The 16,180-nt window shown below is 38.9% G+C and overlaps 1 protein-coding gene across 1 annotated transcript in view; it reads left to right on the forward strand.

The window, feature by feature from the left end:
* Window positions 1-9,394, forward strand: part of GPR63 (G protein-coupled receptor 63) — a 56,897-nt gene extending 47,503 nt beyond the window's left edge. Inside the window, exon 2 of the mRNA XM_004264799.3 lies at window positions 3,591-9,394. Coding sequence (XP_004264847.1) covers window positions 3,741-5,000 — 1,260 coding nt within the window. The 5' untranslated portion in view covers window positions 3,591-3,740 and the 3' untranslated portion in view covers window positions 5,001-9,394. The remainder of the gene's footprint in view (window positions 1-3,590) is intronic.
* Window positions 9,395-16,180: the final 6,786 nt, after the last annotated feature.

Here is a 16,180-nt window from a genome sequence, read left to right on the forward strand (position 1 = left end):
GTGAAATTCTGGCGTACCCCAAACATAAAACACTTACTTGTGTCATTAATCTGATTGCCCCAGTGTTGTTTCTGTAGCTGCTATAAGACAAGAGAAAGAATCATAAATTCCATCACTTCTGCCATACGTGAGTTTTACGTGTGTACATACATGTGAGGTGTGTGTATATATGTATGTGTGTATGAATATATACACATATATGTAAACCTTCACATACAATTTTAATTTTTTCTTAGAATATGTAACGAGAGTTTCTGACAAATGGCAAATAAAGACTAGCCTAGATTAAACATTAGGACTGTTAAGCAAGTATTACTGACCTGAGCTAATTTTCTACTGTTCTTATGTTGCTACTGTCCCATTTCCTGTGGAAGTACAAATTTTAAGTATAAAGCTTTTATTTAGTCTTCTGTGAAATTCAAAGAAACTGCAGGTCACAATGGTATTTGATGAGAATACCTAAGAGGAAGAAATCTTTCAACATAGTTACAATGAGTATTCAAAAGCTCTGCTTTGGTTATTACACTTTGCAGTGAGAAAAGAAAGGCCAGAGAATATTTCTATTCTGGTAGCCAGGAGTACAGTGAATGAAGAGCATGTACAGATACCAGGGCAAAGGCATTATTAACTTCATGTATGTTACGTTCCCTGTTATTAGAAATTCCAGTTCTTTTCCTTAATGTTTAACTACAACATTGCTTTTGTTTAATCCTTTTATAGATTCTTTATATATTTGGGAAATTTACCGTTTCTATTTAATGAGCACTGAAAAACTGATTGGAAGCTCTGTGTGTGTGGGTTGGCCTTGATAGTGGGTGGGCTTCAGTATCCAGGATAACTGGGTACCAAGCTGGCATGTTTCTTGGGACACCATCAAATGTTAGTATCTAGAATTTTTTCCTCTAGGGCTTTTAAAGTTACTGGAAAAGACGAGTCCTTCAGTCCTGCATAGTAGCATATGCCTGGCTGCTGGCTGTCTGGGAACAGGGTGGAGATGGGGGCTAGGTTCTCATACTGAATATGCAGACATTCATCCAGTCCTGCTGTGTTCAGCCCTGCACCAATATGCTAAAGTTTAGTGCTTATCAGGTTCAGTTGTGCCAGCGACTTGGGCTACTGGCACAGGAGTACGTGCTTTCATGTGGTTGCTGGAGGAGAAGACCCCCGAGCCTGGAGTGGGGTTCCGATGGCTCTGTGTATAGATTTTTCAATTTCCCAGTTTTCAGCCACACCTACACTTACTGTGGTAACTGGTACCTCCTAATCCAGAGCTTCTCTGGGGAATCTACAGGGTGTTTCAGCTTCTTCTAAGCATATTTCTGTGTAAGTATTGAAGATAAGAAATTCTCTGTTCTACTTTGTTCAGTTACCACACCACCATCTGCCTTTTGCTTTGAAACATTTAAAAAAATCTCTTATCTATTGATGTATCTTTCATTCATACTTCTTGTCCTTTTGAGTCGTGCATTTTATTTTTAAAAATCCCTTTACTGTCATTTCAGTGTAATTTTGAGGTGGTGGTTCGGTCCTGTTTAACCAGAATTCCAGGAACCGTTTGTTCATCACTGTCTCTCCAGTGCCTGGCTCATAGTAGGCTCTGAAATAAATATTTGATGGATGAATAATTGAGAGACTTGAGTTAGAAGTTTTTACAATGGCAGTAAAATGTTGTGACTATATATACACATGTAACAACCTTAAAAAGCATCTTTTAAATTATGGTTTTGTTTTGGCTCCGTTCCATTTTTTGTTTTAGTTCCTCAACATGGTCGAGAAAACTAAGTGTTTTAAAGTGTGTGCTACCTTCAGGATGGATATGTTTGTTTACCTGGTCAAGCACAGTTATCACTGTTACCTTAGGCTTAATATACACATTTGCCTAAGGTACACATTTATAATTTTTCTCTAGAGATAGAATCGTATTGAGGCTGATTTATGTAGTAAGCACCGTCTTTATTCTTATTTGTATGTATATTTAGGTAGTTATAAAGAGACTTGTGGTGATTATGGTGTAAAGCTACCACTGCCCCTTTTTCCATTGGCCCTTTGTGGTTAATAAAGTTTGGGAGTCACTGGATTAGTGGGTCATCTTATCCAGGTATGTTTTTCATTTCAAAGTGAACATGTGAGGATGGATAACATATAGTAGAGACAAAGAAATTAAGCTATAACAGTGAAAGTGTATAGTACAGTTAATATTTTGAACAAACAGATGAATATTCTCCTTCTTCATAAGGTTAGCCCTGGACCACAAATTGGTGATTGTAGATATGAGTATAGTAGAGAGCCCGTGATTTGGCTACAGTCCTGGATCTTGGGTCTCGTAAATTGGATGCTTCTACCCTCAATACTATAGGAAATGAATACATGAACTTTTAACATTTACCCCTAAGATCAATGAGTAATTGTAAATTCAAATAATGAGAAAATTACAGCATTGTCTTAAACTACTGTGCACCCCCCCCCAATCTTAGGGATTTATTAAAGGAATCTACCCGGAAATCCAAAGACAGTTCTTTCTAATTAAAGAGATTAAAGCTACCTCTCCGGTAAAGAAGTAAGAACCTACATAACAGAAGTGGGTTAGGAAGATAGTAGATTAAGGAAGTCCTTTACAGAGAACTCCAGGGTCACAGAAATTAAGAAGTTGGGGGTTAGGATAAGAGAAAGGTGATAAACTTTTTGGAGCAAGAAATGTTTTCTAGAATGCATTATTCACGCCTGAATATTTTCCTAGTCATCTTCTTTAGAATCCCCATCTTTATTTCTTGGTTGACATCTATCAAGTTGCTGACATACAAGGCTTAGGGAGAAGAAATTGAGAAGGTAGAAGTATTTGTATCAGAAAATAAAGGGTGGAAATGGGTGCATGGGAAAGAAGAGAGAATAGGAGAAGCAAAGAGAGCTTTAGAAAAGAAAGGAAGTCTTAAAAATATGACCAAGACGTTTTACAGATAATTTTTCTTCTCTTCTTGAATAACTTCTCCAGTAGTTATGTGGTGGGATTTCTGGGAAGAAACACTTACAAATAAAATAGAAAGCCAGGAAACTGTTTCCGACCCTTCACTGGAAATAACCTAGTGCCTACTTGTGAAAGTGTTAAAGCAAAAGTGTCTGATTATCATGTGTTAAATAGGATACTGATTTCAAGGTTCTTTGCCAACTAGTTTTGTGCTAATTTAAAAATGGAATATGAACCTGTACCAAAGATCTATCAAGAATACTCTCAGGAGAACCATTATTAATAAAATCTGTATTAATAGTGACTGTGGAAAAGGCTATGCTGCTCCTGGAAATTTAAAAGAAAAATTAACTGTAAAGTTATAATTTTTGCCTTTAAGGCAGTAATACATTTTCATTCTTTTCACTTTCACTTTATACATGAATGTCATGAAATTTCCATTGTAGTTGACTAAAAATGAAACAACAGAACTACAGTACTTTAGTGATGACTAGGCTAGAGACTTAAATGTTTTTAAAGGGTTAAAAAAAAGCAGAAAACTGGTCCTTCATGATGAAAAGTAAGAAGTCAAATGTTATTTACAAAACTCATTCCCATTCATTTTTTTGTGTTTTGGGCTTGTTTTCAGGCAAAAGGACTCCTATGGAAGATGGAAGTCTTTGTGCGTTTTCCAGAGTGTGTTTCCAAGCCCATCAGTGAAACATGATACTGCTGCTCTGTGTTGAAATACTTGAAGAACACCTACATCTCTGCCGGCGCCTTCCATCCTGCTGAAGCCATGGTATTCTCTGCAGTGTTGACTGCGTCCCATACTGGGGCATCCAACACAACATTCGTAGTTTATGAAAACACCAACATGAATATTACGGTCCCTCCACCATTCCAGCATCCCGACATTGGTTCGCTGCTTAGATACAGTTTTGAAACCATGGCTCCCACCGGGATGAGTTCCTTGACACTGAATAGTACAGCTGTGCCCCCAACACCAGCGGTTTTAAAGAGTCTAAACTTGCCTCTCCAGATCATCCTTTCTGCTATAATGATATTTATTCTGTTTGTGTCTTTTCTTGGGAACTTGGTTGTGTGCCTCATGGTTTACCAAAAAGCTGCCATGCGCTCCGCCATTAACATCCTCCTGGCCAGCCTGGCTTTTGCAGACATGTTGCTTGCAGTTCTGAACATGCCCTTTGCCTTGGTCACCATTCTTACCACCAGATGGATTTTTGGGAAATTCTTCTGTAGGGTATCTGCCATGTTTTTCTGGTTGTTTGTGATAGAGGGAGTAGCCATCCTGCTCATCATTAGCATCGATAGGTTTCTTATTATAGTCCAGAGGCAGGATAAGCTGAATCCATATAGGGCTAAGGTTCTCATTGCAGTTTCCTGGGCAACTTCTTTTTGTGTAGCTTTTCCCTTGGCAGTAGGAAACCCTGACCTGCAGATACCTTCCCGAGCCCCGCAGTGTGTGTTTGGGTACACAACCAATCCAGGTTACCGGGCTTATGTGATTTTGATTTCCCTCATTTCTTTCTTCCTACCCTTTCTGGTGATACTGTATTCGTTTATGGGCATACTCAATACCCTTCGGCACAATGCCTTGAGGATCCATAGCTACCCTGAAGGTATATGCCTCAGCCAGGCCAGCAAACTGGGTCTCATGAGTCTACAGAGACCCTTCCAGATGAGCATTGACATGGGCTTTAAAACACGTGCCTTCACAACCATTTTGATTCTCTTTGCTGTCTTCATTTTCTGCTGGGCCCCATTCACCACTTACAGCCTTGTGGCGACGTTCAGCAAGCACTTTTACTATCAACACAACTTTTTTGAGATTAGCACCTGGCTACTCTGGCTCTGCTACCTCAAGTCTGCATTGAACCCACTGATTTACTACTGGAGGATTAAGAAATTCCATGACGCCTGCCTGGACATGATGCCTAAGTCCCTCAAGTTTTTGCCGCGGCTCCCTGGCCACACAAGGCGACGGATACGCCCCAGTGCTGTCTACGTGTGTGGGGAACATCGGACGGTGGTGTGAATATTGGAACTGCCTGACGTTTTGGGTGATGGTTGTTCTTTATCTGACTTCGAATTTTTTTCTCGTGGCTTCTCCACTTAAACTATATTGTTTTTCATAGGGTGTGTGTGTGTGTGTGTGTGTGTGTGTGTGTGTGTGCAGTGTGAAGAAAGAATGGTGATTAGTTACAAGTCTGTTACCAAGGATACACAATAGGGAAGTGATCACACGTGTTACCTCCAGGGTTCAAGAGAAATCCTTGACTTAGGGTGGGGGGATGGTTTTCTGTTCCTTTGATTGATTTTGTTTTTCTAGTAGGAATCAGGATTGTGCTTTATTGAGCCTGCAGTTACAGTGGATTGTAGCTATTCTGTATGCTGCTAAGATGCTTTGTCGAGTTTATCAATTATTTTTTTCTGGAAGAGAAGACACTGCTGCTTTTTGCCATCACATTGGAGCCAAAAACCACATACATCTCAGTAGATAAATATTTAGTTTTATTTAAAAAAATAACCCAAGGGGGTTAGTGACATTCTAAAGGTCATGAATATTTACTTTGGTGCACTTTAAGAAACAATGTACAGACTAATTCAGTCATGTTTTTCAGAATTGTTTTTATACATGACATGTTGTGCTTCAGAAAACATTGCATTATTTCTAGGAAGATAGTTTTTTAAAAATGTTTTGTCTGTATGTACAGTTTTAAAGGAGGGAACATAAAAATGAAGAACTTTTTCTAAGCACAATAGTGATTCTTTGGAGCGGTAGGGCAGAGTTGAGATAGAGCACCCTTGCGAATTTCAGTGGGATGCAGTGAGGCTGTGGCTGGTGCGGGCTGTGGCGATTCCTTTTACCCAAGGATTCTCTGAGTCCAGTGGGGAGAAGGGCACCATTTACTAGACGTCTGCCATGTGCCAGGCCCTGTGCATCATTTTATCCTCACAGCATCCTGTGAGGGAAGTATTATTTCTTCCTTTTTGCAGATGAAGAAGGCAAGTCTCAGAGAGACTAAAACCCTGCCCAAGGTTCGTGGTAGAGCTGGGATCCAAAACTCTGTCCGAGTCCTGAGACTGCATTTCTACTGTACCACACGGACACCTCATTCAGGTTCAGGTTTGGACGTTTCAGAGTCAAGAGGGAACTATGTGTATCCTTTCATTTTCTTTTAGACTAAAACCTTCTTTTTAAAAATAGCTTCATTTTTTGTATTACCAAAAGAAATGTGAAACCATTACAGAAAGTCTGGAAAATAGAAAAGAAAAAATAAAATCATTTATAACTACCTTTTTAGAGCGGAACTAAAAATCTTAGGTAAGTAAGGGTATAAGGAAATAAGGGCAATTTTTTGGTTTGCAAAACAAGTGACAATGACTGAGAAGTTAAATACAGCTGTATATAGGTCTTTGCCCTGTGGGTTTAGATGTTACCAGTTGTCCAGATGTGTTTCTCAATGTTCTGGGCAGAACAGCATTGTTGCCCCAGTGCTTGCCCAGAGCAGAGATGGCTATTGAAGAATGTGAATGTGCTCAGAGGTGTGTCTCCTGTAAAGAGGTGAAGATAAGCCCTGGTCTGAGCCTAGAGCAAGTTTTCATTAAGGCAGGTCTGGGGTTTCAGATTATTTATCTCTTGATGATGTTCTGCCTCTCCCCCACCCCAGGTGCAACCAGGGCCTTTGGTGCCCTTCTTTCTCTAATCATGAGAACACGTTATAAAATATCCCCCGGGGATGGAGCTGCAGACTATGGCCATAAGTGCTGAAAGTGTAGCCTCTTGGCTACATCATGGGCTTTATAAATAGGCAAGTTAACCTTGAACATTTTTTGGATTTATAGCATGTTTTCAGAATTATAGTGCTTTGTGACCAGTGGGAAATTAGCCACTTTTCTTCAGTTGTACAACCAGAGAGTTGGACTAGATGAATCTTCAAGGTCTTGTCCAACTCTAATGTGAGAGTAGAGATTTTTTTTTTTTTTCTGCGGTACGCGGGCCTCTCACTGTTGTGGCCTCTCCCGTTGCGGAGCACAGGCTCCGGACGCGCAGGCTCAGCGGCCATGGCTCACGGGCCCAGCCGCTCCGCGGCCTGTGGGATCTTCCCAGACCGGGGCACGAACCCGCGTCCCCCGCATTGGCAGGCGGACTCTCAACCACTGCGCCACCAGGGGAGCCTGAGAGTAGAGATTTTTAAAGAGCCCAGCTGATATCAACTTCACTCTTTTGTCTCCAGTATTATTTTTTTACATTTTACTTCATCAGATGTTTCTTAAAATTGAATATCTGAAGAGCATATGGCACCATATCAGGAATCAGGACTTTGGAAGGTGGACGTCATCATGAAAGACCTGGGAAACTCTGCTCTTGAGGCGGTTGTCATGGTATTGGAACTCATTTTCCAGTTAACTTCTCTTTTGGGATTCAAGCATGTTATTCAACATGTTGTTTTGAGATCATCTTCTGATGATACTCGCCTACCTCTTTGGTTTCTAATTTATATTATTCACAGGAAAAATTGCTTTTATCCATAGGAATCTTACAGAACATAAACACTGTAGTAGATATTAGTAGCACATTGAAGTGTATCATGCTTTCCACTTCCAATATAAACTAGATTTCAGGCAGATATTAATAAGTATATTTGAAATTAGACTTTCTCTGAGGAAAGTCAGCATGATCTGTATTCATCTTACATATTGGCTGTAGGTCTTGAGACTCCTTTTGTGGTTGGAGCTGAAACTGAGCTTTTGTTTTCTTTGTCCTATTTTTATGAGCAATCCTTAGGTACTTTAGTGCTGCCTGGTAGGCAGTGCATCGTTTGGTGAGAGCTCTGGGGTGCCTGCTAAGAGGCTCAGTGTTTGTGAAAGACAACCGTGAGGGGCCTTTGTGAGAATTCAGCAACCACACTGAATAGCAGTTCTCTTTACACTGGATCGTCTTGATCAGATGACAGTTTACAAACCATTTTGAACGTTTTTATCATGTATACATTTTGAAAGCTTTAAAAAAAAAGTACTGTGGTGTACCTTTGAAAAATTTAGGTGCAGTATCGTATGTTGCCTATTCTCCTACATTTGTCTGAGGGAAAAAAAATACCACTACTAGTTGTCACCACTGGCTGACAAAATCAGAAATGTTTTTGGTTTTGTTTTTCCTTCTGGTGAATAAGTAAGAAGCAGGAAAGAGATAATGAAATATTTGTGGTCAAAGAAAGAGTCAAAAGAAATCCCCAATAGTCTGCAAGAGTGACATTCCAACTTTCATATGAATTTGTGTCTAAGTATTCCCGGGGGGCTTGTTAACAGTACAGATCCCCAGGGCACCCAGAGGGTCTGAGATTGGGCCCACAAATGCACACTTTTATTTTGTTGAGTATTTGGCCTGATGCTGATTCAAGTGGTCTCTGGGGCATACTTCAAAGAAACACTCCTGTGGAAAATATATCCACTTAAATATTGTCTGTTTTATCCAAAAAATGTTTGTTTTGTGTTGGAAGCCATTATCTCCTAGTGCATGGATAATGCGCATTGAGAGGAAAGCCTGTAATTGTGCCTAATTTGCTGCCACTCGTATTAGTGCTGGATCACGCCAGTGTCAGCTTTACCGTCTTTCAACTGGCAAAATTCTGATAAACCATGTAGTTTCACAGAAGAGCAAAAAAGGTGACTTAATATTTGAAAGTCATGATTTTCAGGAGTCTGATTCCTCTAATATTTTCTTTTCTCATAGAGAGGTATCTTTATTGTACGTATCCTCCCAAAGCGTATGAGGGGAATGCAAAGATTCATCCAATTCCTATTGCTGTGCTTATGCCAGCTGTGTTCAATGGAAGCATGAAGAACATAAAATAACCATTTTAATCTATGTATTTCAGTTGCTGACAAGGATATTTAACTTAATCTTGATCTTTGCTTTTGTTTACATGACAATATTTATGTATATATCACAGGAAAAATGTTCACTTGCTTGACATTTTACTCTTCCATGATTTTTAGTTTATGTTTAAAGGACTGTTTAATTCAAATTTATTTTCACAACCATAGTCTTCATTGAAAACTCGATTTTTATAATAATAAATGAAAACGTCAAAGCACATGTTTGTTATTACAAGTAAATGGTAATACAGTTCTTAGATATATATTGGTACTAGTCCTCTGTAATTTAAATTAATTTATTTTACAATAGTACCTAACCTATATGAAAAAACCTCTTTGAATTTTGGGTTGCAATATTCAAAATCAAAATGTATGATTATTTGTGCATATTCTTATTACAACCAGGAAAAGAGCTCCCAATAAGAAAATGAATAAATGTTTCACATTTCTAAAAGTGAAGTTTTTTTAAAAGGACTGCTTCATTTATCTTAGAAAAAATTGTCATGAATGATACTTTTTGTTAAATTAAAATCTGAGTTTAGTTTCAAATCCTGCTTCCTTTGGGTTTTTATTTTCAAATTAGCTTTTAAAGCCTGTATGTGTATTCTAGTTTTAGAAATTCTCAGAGTAATTAAGGATGAAATGAAACTTGGCAAAAGACTATCAGTATTAAGAGACAGTTTTAAGACATTCTGTCTAGGAGAGTTATAAAAATTTTCCTGCTAAGTCATTTGAAATTAGATTGTCACTGGCAAAGCAGTGACAATGTTTGCCTCTATCTTGATGAAATGATTTCTTATTGCACTTCCTTTTCTAAAATCTAAGGCCTTTCTAAAACCTACTTTTAAATCTTAAGGAAATATTTATTTTTATATGAGTTTCAACTTTTTTGCCAATTAGACATGAGGGTTTTATTTTCTCTTTTTCACTTATATGCAATAGCTAAATATATTTATTTTTAAATTATAAAAGGTTGATTTACAAAGGAAGGTTGTTATTGAATCTATTATACATCTGATCGTTCTTTCTGAAATGGAAAGGTAAGAAAGAAATAGCAAAATAGAGGAACCTGTTGAATTAAAAGCATTTTCACATCTATCATGAAAATAATTAACCCCACTCAGCTCATTCATAATAAAGAGAACCTTTAGGAGAAGTTTCTACCTTCTATGTCAAAGTGCAGTCAATTAGATTTAATGCAAAAAGAAAGAAAAATTTCATGGCTATCTCAGCATTTAACCCAGGGAAGCAGAACTAGTAGAAGATATTTATTAAGAGATTTATTGCAAGAATTGGCTTACATGATTGTGGGGCTGGCTGGGCAGACCTAAAGGCCAGAGGGCAGACTGGCATGCAGGACAGGCTGGGAATCACAGGCACAAACTGAAGCTTGCTGTCCACAGGTGGAATTTCTTTTTCCTCAGAAAAGCCTCAGTTCTGGTTTTGACCTTTCAACTGGTTGAATCAGACCCACTCAGATTATCTAGGATAATCTCTTAGTTAATGTGGACTGACTGTAGACTTTAATTACATCTATGAAATACCTTCACAGCAACACCTAGATTAGTGTTTGATGGAATAACTAGGGACTGTAGCCTGGCCAAAGGGACACATCCAAAGACCGTCACAGTGATGACATCCAAATGTAAAATATAATAAAATCGGGACTTCCCTGGCAGTCCAGTGGTTAAGACTCTGAGCTTCCACTGCTGGAGGGCGCAGGTTCGATCCCCGGTTGGGGAACTAAGATCCTACATGTTGCATGATGTGGCAAGAAAATTTTTAAAAATGATAATAAATAAAATATAAATTAAAAAATAAAATATAATAAAATCCTTCTATGATGCTGTAGTGGTAGTATAAAAAACTAAGTCGCATAAATCTCAGTGTTGAGATTAATATAATGACCAAGATAAGTTTGTTGAAGAGGATGGGAAGCATATTCTGACTGCATTATATTCAAATTCACATAATCACAGGGCACAGTATTTATCTCTGGATTTCACTGTAGCTATTGTGAAAGTTCTCAAAAGGAAGTAATAATCAACTGATTAGATGATTATGTAAATCAACTTTCTTCCTACGTAAATTTTATTTGTGATACTTGCCAAGGATGATGCCTTTCTTCTAAGAAATTTGAAAGCATAATTAAAACAGTATTAACTCTCAGCATAAAAATATGCTAATAGTAAATAATAATAATGATGATGATGATGGGTGCCATTTTTTGTCCACTTATTGTAGTCAAAATACCCTTTATTTTAATCCACAGTATTTTCTCCTTTTTCCAACTGAGGAAACTATGCTCCCAAGAGATTAAGTAACTTTTTCAGGTAATAGCTTAGATTCAAATCTAGGCCTAATGCCACAGTTCAGAGTTTTCTGGACCATCTTCCCCTGTTATTCCCCGATAACAGAACTGAGTTTCTTTTTAACATCTTTATTGGAGTATAATTGCTTTACAGTGGTGTGTTAGTTTCTGCTTTATAACAAAGTGAATCAGTTATACATATACATATGTTCCCATATCTCTTCCCTCTTCAGAACTGAGTTTCTAGTGAGACCAACTTACTAAGCATCATACTAGATGATGATTCCTCTCTATGCATTAGGTAAATAATCATAACAGAAAAACCTATACATAAAGTTGTGGATATTAACACAAAACCTAGGTTAGTTTGTTCTCGATTTTAAGTCAATAAGTAGATTTGGCTAAATCAGAATTGAGACTGTCAAGCTGTCTGGGCCCCAGGGAGCCTTGGGTACACCAAAGCCCACTTGGGTTCTAATGTCACAGAACCTTCAAAAACTTGCTGACTGTGGCAGAAATTTTGGGAATGCTTAGATACCCAGACAGTTTCCTAGATTGCATAGATCTCACAACCCCTTTTGGAAAGTTTCACCCTGATGCACATTTGGGGTTTGATTATGTGCCGATTTGTCTGAAGTACTATGGGTTTTATCTATAGTAGCCAAGACTTTGGAAGAGAAGGTGGAAGTGATAATCAGGAGCCCTTGGGTCCTCCTGCCAGCTTTGACACTCCTGCTGTGCTGCCAACCAGGACTCCTTCAGCCTGACATAAAATGGCAGGGTTTTAACATGCCTATAAACTCATGATTGGTATAGTAATTAGAATTCCTTAGTTGATTGCATTATTTGTACAAAAAAAAAAAACCAAAAAAACTTTGTTACCGTAGTTTGTCATGTATTTTTGCAAATGATGAAAAAAATTTAATTGTGTAATTTATCTTATTGACCATCTGTTCAGGTACACTTACATTTGAAATTTTGTAATAGTAAATACTGTGAAACTACAGGATCCGTGGTTGGTTGGATTCTTGCCAGAGGAGCCGGAGGGCCGACTATAAGTTCTACAAGGATTTCCCACCTCCTGGAGGGTGGAGATCCCAAACCTCTTGTTCAAGGGTCAGCTGTATTCCCTAATAAGCAGATGAAGAAACAGGTTTAAATAATTAAATGACTTTCCCAAATTTTTGCAGCAGTTAGGAGGCAGAACCAGGATTCAAACCCAGCTGGACATCTCTCAGCTTGAGAGCTCTTAACCACTTCGAGTCAGTGGGATTTTACTGTCACAGAGAGAAGGGCTGGAAAGTGAGCTTGCGAGCGTTGGAAAAAACCAGTAACCAAGTAAACAAAGGTCAGATAAATGATCCTGGAAAGGCTCTTAATCAAATAGATACATTTTTATTAGTAGAAAGAAGAAAAATAGAATGTTTACTTTTGTGTGTGTGTGTGTGTGGTACACGGGCCTCTCACTGCTATGGCTTCTCCCGTTGCGGAGCACAGGCTCCGGACGCGCAGGCTCAGCGGCCATGGCTCACGGGCCCAGATGCTCCGCGGCACGTGGGATCCTCCCACGAACCCTCGTCCCCTGCATCGGCGGGCGGACTCTCAACCACTGCGCCACCAGGGAAGCCCCGAATGTTTACATTTTTAAGAAAACAGTTTTTTTTTAGTTCATCACCCAAGATTTACCACTGAAAACAGCTGAGCTTGTGGAGAAAGGCGCACAGCCAGGTCAATGTGAGGAGGCCAGGAGCAACTGCTTCCCAGTGCGCAGGCAAGCAGCTTATTCTCAGTTCGGACATAATCTCTGAGGGGGCCTAAGCTGGGTCTACACACCCCAAACTTCTCTGGTAACTATTGCTATCGCTATCACTTTTGCTCTTCTGGACTTAACACTGGAAGAACTTTTTCTTCAGGGGTGCTGGGGACTCCTTGGGAAACTGTTAGTACCTAGAGAATTTCACTGTGCTCCCACCCCCTCTTCCAGGATTTATCTAACGAGCAAAGTAACTGCAAATGGCACGGAAGACATTTCCCTCTGACAGGAAGAAAGATGGAGTCTTCTTGTATGACTTACCCAAAGGTATTTGTAGTCTTAAATGCCGTGATTAACTTGGATTGCAAGACATCACAGTATTTTATGTTCATCTGTGTGAAGGCTACTATTGCCAAGTAACAGGTTCTGTTAGATCTCTCTCCAGGGCAAAAGGCTTCTCGTGAAAACATTTTCAGTAAAACAAGATGCACATTGAAGGAAAAATAGAGAAATAGAGAAATGTAATCTGACAGAGATGCGATGACAACCAAAAAAAAAAAAAAAATCAGCTCAGTCTTGATTTCTAGCCCTACCTTTCCCCCTGGAGTTCTCATCTTTCTTTTCCACTAGGCACTAAACTCCCTGAGGGCAGGGCCCTGTGCTTGTTTATTATTTCTCCAGCACCTAGCATGGTGGCTCACAGAGAAGGGCGATTCTCAAAAGTCTGGAAATGGACCTTTTGATAATAGAATGTTGATGGTTAAAATCGTAATGGACTTACATAAACCAAGTAGCAAGTGCTAAGATCAGCACACAGGGCTTCAGTCTCCAAGTCCAGTAACCTGCTCACTATATAAACCTGCTTCCTTGACTTAGAGGAGAAAGTAATCAGAAGGTTTTCTGACACTGAGTTTAGGCCAGTTTAGGAGACAAGTGTGTGGAGTGGACAGAACTGCTAAATTTTTTTTTTCAACATCTTTATTGGAGTGTAATTGCTTTACAATGTTGTGTTAGTTTTGGCTGTATAACAAAGTAAGTCAGCTATATGTATACATATATCTCCATATCCCCTCCCTGTCGCGTCTCCCTCCCACCCTCCCCATCCCACCCCTCTAGGTGGTTACAAAGCACTGAGCTGATCTCCCTGTGCTATGCGGCTGCTTCCCTCTAGCTATCTCTTTTACATTTGGTAGTGTATATATGTCCATGCCACTCTCTCACTTCATCCCAGCTTACCCTTCCCCCTCCCCGTGTCCTCAAGTCCATTCTCTACGTCTGCGTCTTTATTCCTGTCCTGCCCCTAGGTTCATCAGAACCCTTTTTTTAAGATTCTGTATATATGTGTTAGCATACGATATTTTTCTCTTTTTGACTTACTTCACTCTGTAGGACAGACTCTAGGTCCATCCACCTCACTACAAATAACTCAGTTTCATTTCTTTTTATGGCTGAGTAATATTCCATTGTATATATGTGCCACATCTTCTTTATCCATTCATCTGTCAGTGGACACTTAGGTTGCTTCCATGTCCTGGCTATTGTAAATAGTGCTGCAATGAACATTGGGGTGCATGTCTCTTTTTGAACTATGGTTTTCTCAGGATATATGCCAGTAGTGGGATGAGATGCTAAATTTTTATTTGTTAAACCTGGCAACCCTGAGAGTAGTGCACATATGTATACAGTTTTTTGATCCTATAATGTGCAAGTCGTGGCATGGAGGAGGTCCTCTGTTCCTCTTGTTTATGAGGCTGGTCTGTGACTACATCTTGTGGTCTTGACTAAATATGCTGGGGTAGAGGAGGACGTGACTCCTGGTGCAGCTGAGGAGCAGATACAGATGGACGGATAACAGAAGTAAAAGGTGTGTTTTGTAACTGTTTTGTGTAATCTCAGTTTGTTGGTAAATGACTGGTGATGGTGATATGGACAAGATATATTCAATAACCACCTCCATCAGGGAAATTTTGGTCGGGAAAAGTTTTCAATTGCTAGAATTAGACATCCATGTGTTGAATGCCATTTCAACACTTGCAACAGAAATTTGGAGTTTAAAGCACTTCCACCATAGTTTTGGCAGGACTGGGAACACATTTTTTTTTCAGCTGTTCTTCCTGATGGGTGCTATAAATAGCTTTGGGGAAGTATATAATTATCTCAAAGTAGAAGCTAAAGATAAAAAGCTGCTTGAGATTTTAAAGGAACATTTAATAGGTGTTATTATGTAACATTTATTAAGTATGCTCACTGTGCTCATTGTCTTTGCCAGGAAGAAACTTAGAATAAAAAGTCAATCCAAGATGTGACATGTATAAATAGACCAAAAGGTATATTAACATGGTGCCAGAACAAAGGGTTGATTCAGTAAAAAAGAAAATTTGGGAAACAAAAAAGGCAGGCAGATCAGTACAGTGTTGTGTAGAAATGAAGAAAACTTACATTTAGTAACATATCTTTAAAATACTGGCAGTTTAAAACAAAGATGCATAACCACATAAAAACAGGTAACATTATGGTATGTGTATGGGTAGTACTGTGTTTTTGGCAGCTAGCTCAGCCTTTTATATATAAAAGGAGTTTACTTCTCTGTTCAATGAATAAATACTAAAAGATTTAACTATAAAATAAAGATCCATTGTTGGCCAAAGCTAGGTCAGTGTTATAAAGAATGATTTCAGTCATTGGCTCCTGGCTAAGACTGTGATTGCTGTTTAAAGCCTATAGAAAGTCCACAACCAAGTAATCATATTAGAGACGTCCATCGTTTATTTGATGCCTGCTGAATGATGCAAGTACTATATCTACATAAATACATAATCTCTAATTCTTATAATAATTCTAGCAGGTAGATATTATCATTCTGTTTTACAAATCCTTCAAGGTTTTAAGTAGTTAGATGAATTTTAAGAGGCGACAGGACTTACAAAGTGGAGATACAAGAATTCAACCCCACGTCTGTGTGAACACCAAAACTTAGGGGTTTTTTTCATGTTGTAGTACTATCTATCCAACCTTTTGCCTATGCATTCTTGTTTCCTTCACCTTATTTCTCCTTCACTTATGAAGACTTTTCCTTTAGAACCTGATTGTCCCACTCAACCTAGCTTGGACTTCATGATTTATCCTGTGGCCTCTCGTCCTGCTCTCAGCTTTTCCTCAACTCTTCTATGATCTCCTAGCCCTAAGCTTTGGTGATCTGTCTACATTCCTCACATCCTCATTTTGGTATATACTAGGTTCAGCATTGCTAAGGCTAAGAACTCCTGTGTGC

This window comes from Orcinus orca, chromosome 12 (assembly GCF_937001465.1).
Source record: "Orcinus orca chromosome 12, mOrcOrc1.1, whole genome shotgun sequence".
Taxonomy (NCBI): Eukaryota; Metazoa; Chordata; class Mammalia; order Artiodactyla; family Delphinidae; genus Orcinus; species Orcinus orca.